This window comes from Pelophylax lessonae (genome assembly GCF_965119305.1).
Source record: "Pelophylax lessonae genome assembly, chromosome: 11".
Classification (NCBI taxonomy): domain Eukaryota; kingdom Metazoa; phylum Chordata; class Amphibia; order Anura; family Ranidae; genus Pelophylax; species Pelophylax lessonae.
In genome coordinates this window covers 231,538,955-231,557,989 of record NC_138778.1, presented here as the reverse complement: position 1 = coordinate 231,557,989, position 19,035 = coordinate 231,538,955, and the positions used below count along the sequence as shown (strand labels likewise).

The 19,035-nt window shown below is 47.7% G+C and overlaps 1 protein-coding gene across 2 annotated transcripts in view; it reads right to left on the bottom strand.

Annotated features, from left to right (window-relative positions):
- Window positions 1-357: 357 nt before the first annotated feature.
- The window catches only part of CEP95 (centrosomal protein 95), a 48,763-nt gene continuing 30,085 nt past the window's right edge, over window positions 358-19,035 (bottom strand). For both annotated transcript variants that reach the window (XM_082271403.1, XM_082271404.1), the window contains 8 exons: window positions 11,277-11,369; window positions 5,994-6,120; window positions 5,735-5,904; window positions 5,550-5,624; window positions 4,312-4,464; window positions 3,940-4,086; window positions 3,786-3,857; window positions 358-620 (listed from right to left, as the gene is read on the bottom strand). In XM_082271403.1, coding sequence (XP_082127529.1) covers window positions 444-620; window positions 3,786-3,857; window positions 3,940-4,086; window positions 4,312-4,464; window positions 5,550-5,624; window positions 5,735-5,904; window positions 5,994-6,120; window positions 11,277-11,369 — 1,014 coding nt within the window. In that variant the 3' untranslated portion in view covers window positions 358-443. The remainder of the gene's footprint in view (window positions 621-3,785; window positions 3,858-3,939; window positions 4,087-4,311; window positions 4,465-5,549; window positions 5,625-5,734; window positions 5,905-5,993; window positions 6,121-11,276; window positions 11,370-19,035) is intronic.

Sequence of the window (19,035 nt, the reverse complement as noted above, 5' to 3'; positions counted from 1 at the left end):
AAGGCACTCTGCAATCGGGGGAGGTGTTAGGAGGTATCTACAATGTGGCACACACTGCGGACCCCCCAAGGACACCCTGAGGGTCCCGATGTATAAAGTTTACACACAATATTCTGAATGTTGTGGCACAGCAGCAATTAACTTCTTGCCTTCGAGGTCATTGCAAGGGTTAAAACACAACTCCTAGTCCAAACTCTTTAGCTTTCTGTTTGGGAGGTAAAGAACCTTTGTTCAGGTTGTTATTGTTGTGTCACCCCCACTTCCTGTCTGTGAGGGGTTCACAGCAATAAAGACCTGACAGTATATCAGATCAGATCTTCTCCCACTCAAATGAAGTGGAAAAAAAAAAAAAAAAGTTTGCGCTGGAGTTCTGGTTTCCAGGACAATTCCTTTTGGATCGGGTCTGTTTTAGTTTGTTGCCCTCTAGTGGTCGTTTTGCCTCGTTACAAGCAGTGGCTCTTGCCATATTGGAAGGAAGCCATCTGCAGCCTCCTCTTCAGCCGCTCTGCCTCCAGCTCTCGGAAGAAAACATCTTCATCAGCCCGTAAGATCATCTCCTGCAGCTCCTGGATCTCCTTCTCCATCTTCAGCCGCAGTTCCTTCTTCATCTTCTGTAAATTCTGCAAAAAAAAAAAAAAAAAATTGGTCGTTATTAAAGGGAGCCGGTCACCAGAACTATGGCAGAAGACGGCGTGGGAACCGGTCACCAGAACTATGGCAGAAGACGGCGTGGGAACCGGTCACCAGAACTATGGCAAAAGACGGCGTGGGAACCGGTCACCAGAACTATGGCAGAAGACGGCGTGGGAACCCGGTCACCAGAACTATGGCAGAAGACGGCGTGGGAACCGGTCACCAGAACTATGGCAGAAGACGGCGTGAGAACCGGTCACCAGAACTATGGCAGAAGACGGCGTGGGAACCGGTCAGCAGAACTATGGCAGAAGACGCTGTGGGAACCGGTCACCAGAACTATGGCAAAAGACGGCATTGGAACCGGTCACCAGAACTATGGCAGAAGACGGCATTGGAACCGGTCAGCAGAACTATGGCAGAAGACGGCGTGGGAACCGGTCACCAGAACTATGGCAGAAGACGGCATTGGAACCGGTCAGCAGAACTATGGCAGAAGACGGTGTGGGAACCGGTCAGCAGAACTATGGCAGAAGACGGCGTGGGAACCGGTCACCAGTACTATGGCAGAAGACGGCGTGGGAACCAGTCACCAGTACTATGGCAGAAGACGGCGTGGGAACCGGTCACCAGAACTATGGCAGAAGACGGCGTGAGAACCGGTCACCAGAACTATGGCAGAAGACGGCGTGGGAACCGGTCAGCAGAACTATGGCAGAAGACGCTGTGGGAACCGGTCACCAGAACTATGGCAAAAGACGGCATTGGAACCGGTCACCAGAACTATGGCAGAAGACGGCATTGGAACCGGTCAGCAGAACTATGGCAGAAGACGGCGTGGGAACCGGTCACCAGAACTATGGCAGAAGACGGCATTGGAACCGGTCAGCAGAACTATGGCAGAAGACGGTGTGGGAACCGGTCAGCAGAACTATGGCAGAAGACGGCGTGGGAACCGGTCACCAGTACTATGGCAGAAGACGGCGTGGGAACCAGTCACCAGTACTATGGCAGAAGTCGGCGTGGGAACCGGTCACCAGAACTATGGCAGAAGACGGCGCGGGAACCGGTCAGCAGAACTATGGCAGAAGACGGTGTGGGAACCGGTCACCAGAACTATGGCAGAAGACGGCATTGGAACCGGTCAGCAGAACTATGGCAGAAGACGGCATTGGAACCGGTCAGCAGAACTATGGCAGAAGACGGCGTGGGAACCGGTCACCAGAACTATGGCAGAAGACGGCATTGGAACCGGTCAGCAGAACTATGGCAGAAGACGGCGTGGGAACCGGTCACCAGAACTATGGCAGAAGACGGCATTGGAACCGGTCAGCAGAACTATGGCAGAAGACGGTGTGGGAACCGGTCAGCAGAACTATGGCAGAAGACGGCATTGGAACCGGTCAGCAGAACTATGGCAGAAGACGGCGTGGGAACCGGTCACCAGAACTATGGCAGAAGACGGCATTGGAACCGGTCAGCAGAACTATGGCAGAAGACGGTGTGGGAACCGGTCAGCAGAACTATGGCAGAAGACGGTGTGGGAACCGGTCAGCAGAACTATGGCAGAAGACGGCATTGGAACCGGTCAGCAGAACTATGGCAGAAGACGGCGTGGGAACCGGTCACCAGAACTATGGCAGAAGACGGCATTGGAACCGGTCAGCAGAACTATGGCAGAAGACGGCGTGGGAACCGGTCACCAGAACTATGGCAGAAGACGGCGTGGGAACCGGTCACCAGTACTATGGCAGAAGACGGCGTGGGAACCAGTCACCAGTACTATGGCAGAAGTCGGCGTGGGAACCGGTCACCAGAACTATGGCAGAAGACGGCGCGGGAACCGGTCACCAGAACTATGGCAGAAGACGGCGCGGGAACCGGTCACCAGAACTATGGCAGAAGACGGTGTGGGAACCGGTCACCAGAACTATGGCAGAAGACGGCATGGGAACCGGTCACCAGAACTATGGCAGAAGATGGCGTGGGAACACGGCAGGTAAGGACCGCGCTCCCTTCACATTCAAGCTGTGCCAGTTCTGTGCCGGCTGACATCCTCCCATTACTGAGACACTAACTGACACATTCACACCCACTGCAATAGCATGAAGAATGCTATTTATATTGAATGTAGACCCCATGTATTGCAGTGTGATGAGAAAACATGCCATGGCTATAACTGGTACTGATTTGTAGCCCAATCAAAATGAAGGCTGCAAAAATGGGAAGTAGAGGAGAGCAAAGGTGTGGCAGAAATCTGTATATGAAGTAAAGAAATGCAGAGGGTGAGTAAGGAAGGTATGACAGTGAGCGGTATATACAGGAAAGGAGTGTGGAGGGTATGACAGTGGGCGGTATGTACAGGAGAGGAGTGTGGGGGGTATGACAGTGGGCGGTATGTACAGGAGAGGAGTGTGGAGAGTATGACAGTGTGCGGTATGTACAGGAGAGGAGTGTGGAGGGTATGACAGTGTGCGGTATGTACAGGAGAGGAGTGTGGATGGTATGACAGTGAGCGGTATGTACAGGAGAGGAGTGTGGATGGTATGACAGTGAGCGGTATATACAGGAAAGGAGTGTGGAGGGTATGTACAGGAGAGAAGTGTGGAGGGTATGACAGTGGGCAGGATGTACAGGAGAGGAGTGTGGGGGTATGACAGTGGGCGGTATGTACAGGAGAGGAGTGTGGGGGTATGACAGTGGGCGGTATGTACAGGAGAGGAGTGTGGGGGTATGACAGTGGGCGGTATGTACAGGAGAGGAGTGTGGGGGTATGACAGTGGGCGGTATGTACAGTACAGGAGAGGAGTGTGGAGGGTATGACAGTGGGCGGTATGTACAGGAGAGGAGTGTGGAGGGTATGACAGTGGGCGGTATGTAGAGGAGAGGAGTGTGGAGGGTATGACAGTGGGCGGTATGTAGAGGAGAGGAGTGTGGGGGTATGACAGTGGGCGGTATGTACAGGAGAGGAGTGTGGAGGGTATGACAGTGGGCGGTATGTACAGGAGAGGAGTGTGTAGGGTATGACAGTGGGCGGTTTCAGGAGCCTTTTCACTTTGCCATGGCAGGATTGCCCCCTCCTCCTGTATTCTCACACCATTGCTCCTCCTACCCCATGTAAGAGAGGATTATGGGTAATGCAGATCACTCACCTTGGATTGAGCCTTCTCATGGGTCTGTATTTCTTGCTTTTCCTGGGTCACGGCTTCAGCCAGCATGGAGAACTGCCGGGAACAGAGGGAAGACGGGTCAGAGGAGGACAGATATGACAGGATTACCCTTCTGTGATTGGCTGGGTGGACTCACCTGATCCTTATAATAGTTCTCCATGGACTCCAGCTCGTCTTGGTGCCTCTTCCTCTGCTCCTCGCGCTGCTCCTTGGTGTATGAGCGCAGTTCTCGCAGTCGCTGCTTTTGGATCTCCAGGCCTTCCTCAAACAGATTCTTCATGATCTAGAGGAGGACATAGAGGTTAGTCTATAACACCCAGGGTTCAGGAAGAGGGAATGGCAGTTGGGGATAGTAAGTGTAATGCTTTCCCCAGCACGCACATGATGGCAATCAGGGTGACGTAGGTCTGGGGAAGGTGACATCACAGAATTATTGTATCTCTACCATACAATACCTCCCCATTGGTGGAATAGATGATATTAGGTTTGGTGTGTGGTTACGGCATACCTTCTCCTCCCGCGTTCTGGCCCGCATCAGTTTGGCCCCGAGCTGCACATGATAGTCTTCGTAGTATTTCTTGGCGCGTGCAACCTGCTGCCGGTTCTCCTTCATCTTATTCTGAGCCGTTTTCTGCAGGCGGATTCTTTCCTTGAAGTCCTTCTGTAAAGAAAAGCGAGAGCTTGGTCACCGCAACTGCACAACCACCTTGGAAGAACCGGGCCCTTAGGCAGCTTAGTGATTAGCAGTGTGGCTGTGCGGCACTGAGGTCATGCAGCTTAGTGGTGTGTGGCTGTGCAGCACTGAGGTCATGCAGCCCCATGGCAGCTTAGTGGTTAGCAGTGTGGCTGCACAGCGCTGAGGTCACTCAGCCCTATGGCAGCTTAGTGGTGTGGCTGTGCAGCACTGATGTCACGCAGCCCCATGGCAGTTTAGTGGTTAGCAGTGTGGCTGTGCAGCACTGAGGTCATGCAGCCCCATGGCAGCTTAGTGGCTAGCGGTGTGGCTGTGTAACAGTGAGGTCATGCAGCCCTATGGCAGCTTTGTGATTAGTGGTGTGGCTGCGCAGCACTGAGGTTACTCAGCCCTATCGCAGCTTAGTGGTGTGGCTGCGCCGCACTGATGTCACACAGTCCCAGGGCAGCTTAGTGGTTAGCGGTGTGGCTGCGCAGCACTGAGGTTACTCAGCCCCATGGCAGGTTAGTGGTGTGGCTGTGCAGCACTGAGGTCATGCAGCCCTATGGCAGCTTAGTGATTAGCGGTGTGGCTATGCAGCACTGACGTCATTCAGCCCCATGGCAGGTTAGCGGTGTGGCTGCGCAGCACTGAGGTTACTCAGCCCTATGGCAGCTTAGTGGTTAGCGGTGTGGCTATGCAGCACTGACGTCATTCAGCCCCATGGCAGGTTAGTGGTGTGGCTATGCAGCACTGACGTCATTCAGCCCCATGGCAGGTTAGCGGTGTGGCTGCGCAGCACTGAGGTCATGCAGCCCTATGGCAGCTTAGTGATTAGCGGTGTGGCTGCGCAGCACTGAGGTCATGCAACTCCATGGCAGTTTAGTGGTTAGCAGGGTGGTCTTAGCAGTGTTAATTCCTATCACACCAAGACTAATTAGCCTCCGTGTTATGTTTCTTGGGCCGTTGGAGAAAACCTGCACATCCTTGATATAGTCTTGGAGGAAAGTGTTCCCAGGACCCCAGTGCTAACCTTTCTGTATAGAATAATTTTATCATTTTTGTGCACTAACCAGACGCTGGTTATGTCCTTGTTCCCTCCGGATTATCTCAGTGAGAAGGCCGTGTCTCTTGTGCGCCTCTTCCACCTGCAGAGAAATGAGGACAGAAAGGTCAGAGGTCATGATAGTCCTACAGATCCAGCAATGGGCAGTAATGAACGCGGCCTCTAAGACGGAACTTTCCCACCCCGCCTCACCTCTCGCTGCAGCTTGCGCTCGCTCCTCTCGTCTTCTTGGGCAGACCTGGCGAGTTGCTCCACCTGGGCGAGTTGCCCCTTCCACATTGTGTTGAAGGTGTGGGGTGAGATCTGCAGATGTGGGAATTCCTCCAGTAAGAGGGGAAGGAGGTCGTTTTCTTTAATCTTCACTGCGAGTGACAAAAGAAGCTGAGTGTAAAAAACAATGGAACCACCTGCATAGAACTGAGCGCTGAGAGAGATAGAGGGCGCCACTTACTGCGTCCTGCGGCCCTGTGACAGCTGGGGGCCCAGTGCCGCGCCCTCCTCTGCTTCCCCGAATACACCTTCTCTGGGTGGGACCTTTTTTCTGGCTCCTTGAAGATATTTTCTTTATACTCTTGGTCCTTAGTGAGGAAGGAAAGAGAAGATGAACTGAGAACATTGAGCGCAAACTGAAGCCTGTGAATGCTCGGGAGTCCCTGACTGAATGCTGGAGGCAGTGCTCGGGGCAAAGATGCCAAACTGCACCCCCCACACCCCATTCATGATGTGCAAGCTTAGGGGAACCTATGCCCAGTAGTCACTCGCTTGTCAAAATCACTGCTGTTATCACTACTCCTGTCAGCCTTGTAATAGAAGGAAGGGGCCCCCATTTCTACAGTAAACCATTGCGCCCAGGGCAGCTGTTCCTCCTGCCCACCCTTTGTCCAGGCCCTGGCTGCAGGCACTTGCATTGTTTCTGGTTCTAAAGCTGCACATACATAAAGCACAAAGGTTGGATCTGGAGTAAAATACAAGTCAATAGGCATGCTGTGATGAGTGCAGACACCCCGTGCCTGGCTGCTCATAGGGGAAGAGTCAATTGCTTGGCTGCATGCATTCAACACATCAACGGTTGCCTTGGCTTTAAGCAGCACATCTATTTCTTCAAGCATTCTCCTTCCAACCAGATCTGAGCGGTGGTCTCAGGATTTAAAGCTATAGTGGTGGGACTTTTAATGTTTTCCTTTATTTTGGATGATTCTATTTTGAATGGTGGGAATATTTTTTAAAAATTATTTAAATTGGTTGTAAACTTTCAATTTTTTTTTTAAATAAAAAAACATGCCTATAATTACCTGCTCTGTGTAATGGTTTTGCACAGAGCAGCCCCGATTATCTTCCTCTGGGGTCACCCGCTGCGCTTCAAGCCCCTCCTCGTCATCGCTTGCCCCCATGGAAAGCCGCTTTCCTCACGGGGCACTAGTGTCGGCTTGCTCCCGGGTCCCACTACTGCGTACATTGAGACAGACAGCAGGACTCGCCCCCCCACTCCCATGTCACAGCTTTTGATTGACAGCCGCGGGAACCAATGGCCGCTGCTATGAATCTGTCCAATGAGGAAGGAGACAGCAGCTGGAGCCAATGCGATTGTGCACATTTCTGGATCGGAATGGGCTAAGGTAAGAAAAAGGTGGGGGAGGGCGGGGGGCGATTTGAAAGACACCTGTGTTGGTTCATGCACAGATCTCTATTGAAATCGCCCCCAAAGTCGCCGTCACACCAGTGCCGGCAATAGGCTGCGATTTGACATGGTGAATGGGGGATAAAACCTGGAAGCTGATTGGTTTCTATGCACAGCTGCACCAGATTTTGCACCACGCAGTTTTAGTAAATGAACCCGGAAGTGTCAGGGCTACTCTACTTCTGGGTCAGTGACTCAGGCGGCATTAAAAGGAGAAGCATGGGAATAAAAAACAAAAACACGCATACGCACTTACCATCTGTGTGAGGCTGCAACTGTCCCACGTTGGCTCTAAACCGAAGAACTGATCACATGACCACTGGTTGATCAATCCTTGGTCTTCCCCGAGCGGTACTGCTCTGCCACAGTGCTACACAGAAGAGGGGGCGGAGACGGCTGGATGTGGCTATCAGCCGTGCTTTGAAAGGTAGAGTGAGCTGTCAATCAGGCAAAAGGGGGGATGGACAATATTGTCAGGATCCTTTCAGAGCCTGGAGCAGAGATGGACTCTGGGTCACAGGAGGACAAAAGTAATTGTACCCATGTGACACAAGAAAAGAGAGACCAGTGGTGGCCCATCCCCCCCTATCCATGCGGCCCCCTAATCTACATGCAGGGTGCCGGACGCATGGATCCCAATGGGTTTTTTTTTTTTTTTTAAGCACGCGATTAGAGCCAGAGGCTGCGCACATCCCCCAGCACTAGTCAGGAGCATTCCTTACGCACAATACATCAGTCTGCGTAGGAATTGTACTCATGAGGAGGACTTCAGGAAACAAGCGAACCAACTTCGGAGCAGACTTCTACGTAGGGGATACAGTAGATCTTTGCTTCGAAAGGCTTACAATAGAGCACTGGAACAAGACAGACGCACATTGCTATTTAAAGCAAAAAATCATAGCAACAAGGAGAGTTCAGTAATGGCAGCCTCCAATATAGTAGAACAAAAGACAAAACTTATATTTTGGATAGAGCAAGGGAGGGTTATATACACATCTTTGTTTTTTGTTTTGCATCTGTGTCCTATCAGGGAGATTTCCCTTCACTTCCTGTCCCAAATCCAAAAACAGGAAATGGGAGATCTCTGGTTGTCACCAGAACTAGCATCTTTATTGGAAGATTTTTCTCCTGATCCTGTTCTGGTGACAACATTTTGGGATTTTTTTCCCCCACTTTCATTCTTGGTGACAACAGTAAACAGAACACACAGAGGGGGAGAATCTACCGAATAGGGGGACAGCCAGCAATAAAAACCCGACTCCCTCTCCACTCCATCCAAAACTAAACGTTAGTTCTACGGCTCCATTCACACTTGTACCACTCTGGAGTGCAACTTTGATGAAACATTGACGCAACTTTGGATGGGTGCAACTTGGAAACGGCTTTGGCTGTGACCAGAGATTATGGACAACATTCAGGTACGACTTTCATGCAGCTTCTGAGGATTAACATTGAAGTCTATGGCCCTCAAGTTGCATGGAAGTTGGACCAAAGTAGAGCATGAACTACTAAGAAGTCGCTGCAACTTTAAGTTGCACATATACACTGATCAGCCATAACATTAAAATTGAGTATAGTCCCTTTTTTCTAAAATAGCTCTGACCCATTGAGGCATGGACACCAAAGTAACATCCACATGAATGGCAGGACCCAAGGGGTCCCAGCAGAACACTGCCCAAAGCATCACACTGCCAGACCCAAGGGGTCCCAGCAGAACACTGCCCAAAGCAAAGCATCGCACTGCCAGACCCAAGGGGTCCCAGCAGAATACTGCCGTACCCGAGGAGTCCCAGCAGAACAATGTTCAAAGCATCACACTGCCGGACCCAAGGGGTCCCAGCAGAACAGTGCCCAAAGGATCACACTGCCAAACCCAAGGAGTCCCAGCAGAACACTGCCGTACCCGAGGGGTCCCAGCAGAACAATGTTCAAAGCATCACACTGCCGGACCCAAGGGGTCCCAGCAGAACATGTCCCAAAGCATCACACTGTCGGACCCGAGGGGTCCTAGCAGAACACTGCCCAAAGCATCACACTGCCAGACCCAAGGGATACCCAGCAGAACATTGCCCAAAGCATCACACTGCCGGACCCGAGGGGTCCCAGCAGAACATTGCCCAAAGCATCACACTGCCGTACCCAAGGGGTCCCAGCAGAACACTGCCCAAAGCATCACACTGCCGTACCCAAGGGGTCCCAGCAGAACACTGCCCAAAGCATCACACTGCCAGACCCAAGGGATACCCAGCAGAACATTGCCCAAAGCATCACACTGCCGGACCCGAGGGGTCCCAGCAGAACATTGCCCAAAGCATCACACTGCCGGACCTGAGGGGTCCCAGCAGAACATTGCCCAAAGCATCACACTGCCGGACCTGAGGGGTCCCAGCAGAACATTGCCCAAAGCATCACACTGCCGGACCTGAGGGGTCCCAGCAGAACATTGCCCAAAGCATCACACTGCCGGACCTGAGGGGTTCCAGCAGAACATTGCCCAAAGCATCACACTGCCAGACCCAAGGGATACCCAGCAGAACATTGCCCAAAGCATCACACTGCCTCTGCAGACTTGCCTTCTTATACCGCATCCTGGTACATGGAACATACAGAGCTTCTGTTTGGGAGATCAATCCTCAATGGTAAAAAGATCCATCATAGATGGTATCATAGGAGGATGTATAGGGGGCGCTATACTGACACCAAGGTAGCTCTTCTGAAAGAGTAGAAGCAACTCCAACTAGCAGAATGAGAAGAAGGCGCCCCTAAGTACAACATAAAAAAACGTTAACAGTATTGGCACAAAAGATTAATAACACTTAGAAGATTAGTATAATGCGGGCATGTCTGGACATCACATCGGGTTCTTTCCCTTTGGGCTCCACCTCCCTCGCCCGGTCCAATAGCATACTCTTGCCCCCATGTCTTCTCCATCTGCTGCTTATTATTATCACTTCACCACACCCCCTCCCCACCCCTCTCTCTATTTTACTCTGGGTGCCTTTGTCTTTGTACTGCGCACGCTCCGAAACGCATTACCGCCCCACTGACGTCACCACGCTCCATGCGGTCCATGAGTTCCACCGCGGCCTCGGATGACAGGACCTCCCAGTTTAGGTTCTCCACATCCATCTCCCCTCTTGCTGCTGGACGGCCGAAGGAGACGGAGCCACAGGGACAGGAACGGAACCCTCAGTGATGTCCAGACATGCCCGCCATACACTACTATCTTGTGTTATTAATCTTGTTTGCCAATAAACTTAATTTACCGCATCCTGTTGCCATCTCTTCCCCAGGTAAGTGACGCACCCGACCATCCACATGATGGAAAAGAAAACGTGATCCATCAGACCAGGCCACCTTCTTCCATCGCTCCGTGCTCCAGTTCTGATGTTCATGTGTCCATTGTAGAAGATTTTGGCTGTGGACACGGGTAACCATGGGCTTCACATCCCCCAACAAACTGCGATGCCCAATTTTTTTTTCTGCTTTCATGTCAACTTCATGGACAACATGTTCACTTGCTGCCTAATATATCCCACCAATTTTCTGATGCCATTGTAACAAGATATTCTCTTTAGCTGTCAGTGGTCATAATGTTATGGCTGATAGGTGTATGAATGGTTATCACTGGAAAACATGGGGAACGAAATTGTGAATGGAGCCCCAATCTCTCATGAATCCCTTTCAGTCTGGAGCTGTGCCCGCCAAACCCTTTCTTAACCACAAGATGTCCTCGGTCTTTCATGATGAATAACGCCCAGTGTCACACAACCTGGAAAACCGAGGAAAGAACTCTGGGGTGTCATGGCCCCGCCCATTAACATGGCACCCTTCACACAGTATATTGATTCAATGCGATCCATCACTGAGGACCAAAGAGGAACTGGTGTGTCATGGGACTGTCTAGAAGATGGTAAATAAAAAATAATATACTGCTGGTGGGGGCCTCGAGAAAAGGGAGCGGGGGGGAATCTGGGGGGAAAAAGGGGGGAAGCACTGAGCACGGAGTTGGGCTTTAATTTTGCTAAGTGGACGTGCAGCACTCCGGGAACTCACCTTCTGATTTATTTTTTCTTGCAGCTTTGACAGTTTTATTTTCTCAGTCTTCTCGAAATCTTTCAGTTCCTCCTTGTAAGCCGCATTTAGCATCTGCAGAGGAGAGCGAGAGACTGATGAGGAAAAGGAAGGCCTTGTACACCCCGGGGTCAGGAAGGCTGACCAGACATTATATCATTTTCTTATATACAGTATATATTATACACCTAACACTTCACTTTGTATGCAATCATGCCGGTCCTTGTGCTGCACAGCTGAAGGTAAATCTAAAGGAAATTGTATGATGTATGGCCGGCTTAGGACTCCACATTACCTGAAACTTGATTGAAGCCGGCTGGCAGCTTGTTTAACCCCTTCCATACCGCTGAACTTCGTATGACGTCCGGGGCTGTCAGTGGAGATTTCTGAATAAAGGGTGCAGCTGCAAGGCATTATTCAGGTATCTTTTTTTTTTTTTCTGCCGGCGATTCCCTGAACCGTAAAAACAATCATTGCGGCAGTTCAGCCTCCCTCACCTTTCCCCCCCCTCCTTCCTCCCTTCCCTTCTTCCCTCCCCTCCTTTACGATCGGCAAGCCGGACCAGATATCCCCCCCGGTCATTTCTCTGACTCTCGAAGGCCAGACACAACGTTATGATGTCAAATACGCCCCAGCAGTTGTAAACACTGCGGTGTGTAAGGCTGGAAAGCCTGAGATCGTTTTTTTTTATCTCCGGCTTTCCAGACTAGAGGAGAGATCTGGGGTCTTGTAGGCCCCAGATCTCTCCATAGAGAGGACCTGTCATGTGCTATTCAGTTCAGCCACTTTGTTTTTGCGGGAGGGGAGGACGTCTCCCCCACCCCTCCTGTGAGATCGGCAAGCCAGAGAAGGAATTCATCAGCAGAATGTTTTACCATAGAGCTGACTGAGTACCAGATTGTCCCCGGTCATCTCTCTGACTCTTGGAGGCTAGGTGTGGCGTTATGACATGTCCGGCAGTTGTAAACACTGACGTGTGTTCGGCTAAAGAGCATGAGATCTTTTTTGTTTTTTGGATCTCAGGCTTTCCAGCCTAGAGGAGAGATGCAGGATCTTTTAGGCCCCTAGAACTTTTCATGAAGAGGACACTGTAAAAGGAATAAAAGTGATCAAAAACAAATAAAAAAAAAAAAAAAAAAAAAAAAACATATAAAATAAACAATTAAAAAAAAAAAAAAAAAAAAAAAAAATGTAAGCGCCCCCCATCCCCTCATGCTCACAAGTAGAAGCGAATGAATACGTAGGTCGCGCCTGCATATGTAAACGGTGTTTAAACTACACGTGAGATATTGCCGTGAACGTTAGAGTGAGAGCAATTTTTCTAACTCTAAACTGGTAACCTGTAGACAACGCTTATGGAGATTTTTAAGTACCAAATTTTGGCGCCATTCTACGATTGTGTGCACTTGTAAAAATGTGACATGTTGGATATCTATTTACTAGGTCTGACAAAAAATTGGGCTAACTGTTTTCTTTTTTTTTTTTTTTTTTTTTTTAAGTTTTTTTTTCCCCAAAAAAAATCACGTTTGAAAAATTGCTGCACAAATACGGTGTGACATGAAAAATTGCAATGACTGCCATTTTATTCCCTAGAGTGTCTGCTAAATATATTTATACTTGTTGCTAAAAAATGACTTTCCTCTATTTTGGGTGGGGAGACTTGGAATATTTTTCCTCTAAATCTTACTATCCAAAATATAGGAAGAATATTCTAAGTCCCACCAACCAAAACAGAATATTTATCCTCTAATTGTCACCATTCAAAAATATTCTGTTTTGGTTGGGGGGACTTAGAATATTTTTCCTCTATTTTGGGTGGGGTGGGGGGGGGGGGGACTTGGAATATTTTTGAAGGGTGGGACTTTTTTTTTTTTTAGAATATTTTTCCTTTATTTTGGATGGCGAGGCTTGGAATATTTTTCCTCTAAGTCTTACTATCCAAAATAGAGGAAACATATTCTAAGTCTCACCAACCAAAACAGAATATTTATCCTCTAACTCTCACCATTCAAAAATATTCTGTTTGGTTGGTGGGAATATTTTTCCTTTATTTTGGATGGCGGGACTTGGAATATTTTTCCTTTATTTTGGATGGTGGGACTTGGAATATTTTTCCTTTATTTTGGATGGTGGGACTTGGAATATTTTTCCTTTATTTTGGATGGCGGGACTTGGAATATTTTTCCTTTATTTTGGATGGCGGGACTTGGAATATTTTTCCTTTATTTTGGATGGCGGGACTTGGAATATTTTTCCTTTATTTTGGATGGTGGGACTTGGAATATTTTTCCTTTATTTTGGATGGTGGGACTTGGAATATTTTTCCTTTATTTTGGATGGTGGGACTTGGAATATTTTTCCTTTATTTTGGATGGCGGGACTTGGAATATTTTTCCTTTATTTTGGATGGCGGGACTTGGAATATTTTTCCTTTATTTTGGATGGCGGGACTTGGAATATTTTTCCTTTATTTTGGATGGCGGGACTTGGAATATTTTTCCTTTATTTTGGATGGTGGGACTTGGAATATTTTTCCTTTATTTTGGATGGTGGGACTTGGAATATTTTTCCTTTATTTTGGGTGGGGGGACTTGGAATATTTTTCCCTCTAGTGGCACTTGGAACTTAGGAAAACAACATTAAAAACAAAAACCAGGGCAGCGGATTAAAATCTCACTCCCCCCAGCACGGTGTCCGTACATTGATTCAGGACTAGGAGGGGTGAGGCATCCTGCTCTGGGATTTGATCTCATGTCGGTTTTGTATTATTTTTCTCTTTGGACAGAGTGCTCATCCACTGAGCCACCTCCACCTTCAAATATTTTTTTTAAATAGAGGATTTTTCCCTATCTTGACTGTTTGGGCTTAGGGAATTTTTCTCTAATTCTGATAAAAGAATATAGAATTTTTTTTTTATCTATTCAACTGGTGAGACTTGGAATATTTTATCATTATTGTAGAGAATGGGACTTACAATTCCTATGCACTGGGCACCAGCCAAAATAAAGGAAAATGTTCTGAGTATGGTAAAAATTGTTAAAAAAAACAGAAGCCAGAAGCCAGATCCTAATCCTAATCCTTGATGGCTCAGGCGATTGGTGCACCTATAGTCTACAGAAGGGTTTTGGAGATGTGTGATCCAATCCCAGGGCTGATAGTTATTTGTCAACCTTGTTTTTTGCAGAGTAGTTGAGGACTATCTGAATCCAAATGTTGCCAGCAGCCTGGTAGGTGGCTCTGAGGATTAGTAGTCAGCCAGTAACCCAGCTTAGATTTTTAGAGCCCCAGGTTCAAGGCTTGGGGTCTTTTTAATTTATAGAAGGGAATACCTGAACTAGGAGAAGGAACAGTTTGATGTCTGAGTGCAGGTGATGGCTCAGAGAGTAAGGACTCAGACTGGACTGATGGAGACTTGAGTTCAAATCCCTCTGGTGGAGGTTGGTTTGTGTCCCAGGTGCTGTGTGATACCTGAACCCCCTGATGGTGGAACAGGGTAGTGGGCAATGTTTCAAACCCACTACCATGTCCTGCCAGTAGGGGTTCAGGTACTATGCAGTAACTGGAGGGGTGAGGCCAAAAAAACTCTTAAGTCCCTGCTTTTGAGATAGGCTGCCCCAGTAAGACAGCCCATTATATATGTTGCAGTGATGTCACAGACTGTGGACTGAAGAGGCAGGGTGTCCACAACCTAATGTGATGCCAACACATGTTACAGGTCTGTGGGGACCTGGGACTGGAGCGGACTGGTGGGTTGTCCATGGCCTCCAAGCTTTCACTCAGGGATTTGAATACGGGTCTACGAGGCTTCCTTTATTGCTCGGTGTGAATTGTTGCCACCCAATTCACTTGGATTCAAGCTGGAGGTCTCCGCTTTTCCATCATCGTACTTATCCTCTGAGTTACGTCCGCCCAGATCACTCGGGGGTCCCAGCTTGGGTTTACACACCATTAGTCATGTTCTCATTCTTTGAGCCATTTATAGCCGCCCAGATCACTCAGATTCAAACTTGGGTCCAAACCGTCCTGGTCACTGTTCTTATCCACTGAGCTATTCACCTCCACCCAACAGCCTATGCCCAACAGCCTATGCCCAAGCCTACCTTCTTCTATTTCAGGATGACAAAGACAACACACATTAATAAAGCTATAGGCTAGAACCTACTGGGAACCACCCAACCTGCTTGTGGCTCACCGATTTGTTACATGACATGGTCCCTGCATTGCTCCGTAGACCTGGGTTCAAGTACCAGCATTGGGTTTGGTTTATTTCCACAGTCTGTGCAGCCTTGGTATATTCCTAATGAATATATTATAATATATATATATATATATATATATATATATATATATATATATATATATATAATAATATAGGGAGCATCCCAGGATGGTATATTCCCAATAAATATTTAAGGAGCACACCTACAATGGTATATTTCTAATTTAAAAAAATCAGAAGGCGCAATTCTATAGATTAGAACCTGAGCAACCCGCTTGTGGATGACATATTTGTTCCATGACATGATTCCTCCTTTGTTCTGGAGACCTAGATTTGAATCCCAGTGATGGTTCTACTTGATTTCCTTAGTCTTGTTCAGCATTGGTATACTCCTAATATATTATATATAATAAAAAGCACCACAGGATGGACAATTCCTTATATATATATACATTATATAAGAATCCCAGGATGGTAGATTCTATAGACTAGAACCTTTTAGATGCTGAGCAACCTATTTATGGCTCACTGATTTGTTACATGATGACACGCCGTTGTTCTGGAGATCAGGATTTGAATCCCACTGTTGGTTCTGTTTTATTTCAATAGTCTTTGGCAGCCTTGGTATACACCTTATATTATAATATATAAATATATTTTAAAGAGCTCCCCAGGATGGAATATTCCTAATAAATAAAAAGCGCCCCAGGATGGTATAGTATCTCACCAAAGTAAGTACACCCCTCACATTTCTGTAAATATTTTATTCTATCTTTTCATGTGAAAACACTGAAGAAATGAGACTTTGCTACAATGTAAAGTAGTGAGTGTACAGCTTGTATAACAGTGTAAATTTACTGTCCCCTCAAAATAACTCAACACACAGCCATTAATGTCTAAACCGCTGGCAACAAAAGTCAGTACACCCCTAAGTGACAATGTCCAAATTGGGCCCAAAGTGTCAATATTTTGTGTGGCCACCATTATTTTCCAGCACTGCCTTAACCTTCTTGGGCATGGAGTTCACCAGAGCTTCACAGGTTGTCACTGGAGTCCTCTTCCCCTCCTCCATGATGACATCACAGAGCTGGTGGATGTTAGAGACCTTGCGCTCCTCCACCTTCCGTTTGAGGATTCCCCACAGATGATCAATAGGGTTTAGGTCTGGAGACATGCTTGGCCAGTCCATCACCTTTACCCTCAGCTTCTTTAGCAAGGCAGTGGTCATCTTGGAGGTGTTTGGGGTCGTTATGTTGGAATACTGCCCTGCCCCCCAGTCTCTGAAGGGAGGGGATCATGCTCTGCTTCAGTATGTCACAGTACATGTTGGCATTCATGGTTCCCTCAATGAACTGTAGCTCCCCAGTGCCGGCAGCACTCATGCAGCCCCAGACCATGACACTCCCACCACCATGCTTGACTGTAGGAAGACACACTTGTCTTTGTACTCCTCACCTGGTTCCCGCCACACACGCTTGACACCATCTGAATTAAATAAGTTTATCTTGGTCTCATCAGAGCACAGGAGATGGTTCCAGTAATCCATGTCCTTAGTCTGATTGTCTTCAGCAAACTGTCTGCGGGCTTTCTTGTCCATCATCTTTAGAAGAGGCTTCCTTCTGGGACGACAGCCATGCAGACCAGTTTGATGCAGTGTGCGGCGTATGGTCTGAGCACTGACAGGCTGACCCCCCACCCCTTCAACCTCTGCAGCAATGCTGGCAGCACTCATACGTCTATTTCCCAAAGACAACCTCTGGATATGACGCTGAGCCGTGCACTCAACTACTTTGGTCAACCATGGTGAGGCCTGTTCTGAGTGGAACCTGTCCTGTTACACCGCTGTATGGTCTTGGCCACCGTGCTGCAGCTCAGTTTCAGGGACTTGGCAATCTTCTTATAGCCTAGGCCATCTTTATGAAGAGCGACAATTATTTTTTCAGATCCTCAGAGAGTTCTTTGCCATGAGGTGCCATGTTGAACTTCCAGTGACCAGTATGAGAGAGTGAGAGCGATAACACCAAATTTAACACACCTGCTCCCCATTCACACCTGAGACCTTGTAACACTAATGAGTCGCATGACACTGGGGAGGGAAAATAGCTAATTGGGCCCAATTTGGAGATTGTCACTTAGGGGTGTACTCACTTTTGTTGCCAGCGGTTTAGACATTAATGGCTGTGTGTTGAGTTATTTTGAGGGGACAGCAAATTTACACTGTTATACAAGCTGTACACTCACTACTTTACATTGTAGCAAAGTCTCATTTCTTCAGTGTTGGCACATGAAAAGATAGAATAAAATATTTACAAAAATGTGAGGGGTGTACTTACTTGTGTGAGATACTGTGTATTCCTAATAAATAGGAAGCAGCCCAGGATGGTATATTCCAAATGAATAAAAATAAGAAGCACCAAAAGGAAGACATAATCCTAATAAATACATAGAAGAAGCATCCCAGGACAGTATATTCCTAATAAATAGCACTCCGGGGCGGTATATTCTATAGACTAGAATCCAAGGAATTCCCTTCATTTATATGGATTTCCTCTAACTTCCTGTTTGGCTGTGGGACGGGAAGTGAAGTGAAATCTCCCCAATGGGACACAGATGACTTAAAAAAAAAAAAATCTGACAGGGGTTATAACCCTCCCTACCCTATCCAGAATGAAAAAAAAGTTTTGCCTAAAGTTCTACTTTAAAGTTTTTGTAAACCTCAGACATGAAATATGAACAAAGCATATCCCTCTATAGTGTGCACTTGTCTCAAATAAAAGCAATAAGAAGGGGAAATTTACTAAAACTGGTGCAGCTGTGCATGGCAGCCAATCAGCGTCTAACTTCAGCTTGTTCAATTAAGCTTTGACAATAAAACCTGGAAGCTGATTGGTTTCTATGCAGTGCTGTACCAGGATTTTCACACTCCAATTTTAGTAAACCTCCCACCAAGTGTCATTTCTGTCTGTTGCTTTCTTCCTCTGCTATCAGCATGAATCACTTCTGATAAGTTTTCCTGACACCAGGAGATAAAAGGTGAAAGGGGAGGGAGCTCCAGCACACAGCCTGTGAATGACAGCCTCAGCTCTGTTCCTATGTGCTGTGTGGAGAGGGGGGGGGGGGTGTCCCTTCCCTCCAATCAGCTCTTAGTGCTCTCCTCACTGAGCTCTGCAGAGTGTAAATTTCAGCTCTCCGCCCCCTATTTTCTGAACTCTCAGACAAGCTTAAAAAAATCAACAATTCATACAAATGAAGAGAAGACTGCAGATAAAGAGGTACACGTTATGTAGGAGGATTGGTTTCATCTCTGTGTAGCACCTGAGGCCAGTCATATCTCTGGATTGTAAGGGTTTACAAAACACTTTAAAGTGGTTCTAAAGGCAGAAGGTGCAGTCTATGTATTAGGTTAAAAAAAAAAAAAAACACTTGTGTGTAGCAGCCTCCCTAATACTTACCTGAGCCCCATCTCCATCCAGTGATGTTGCACAAGAGCCACGAAGTCCAGAGATTCTGCCTCATTGGAAG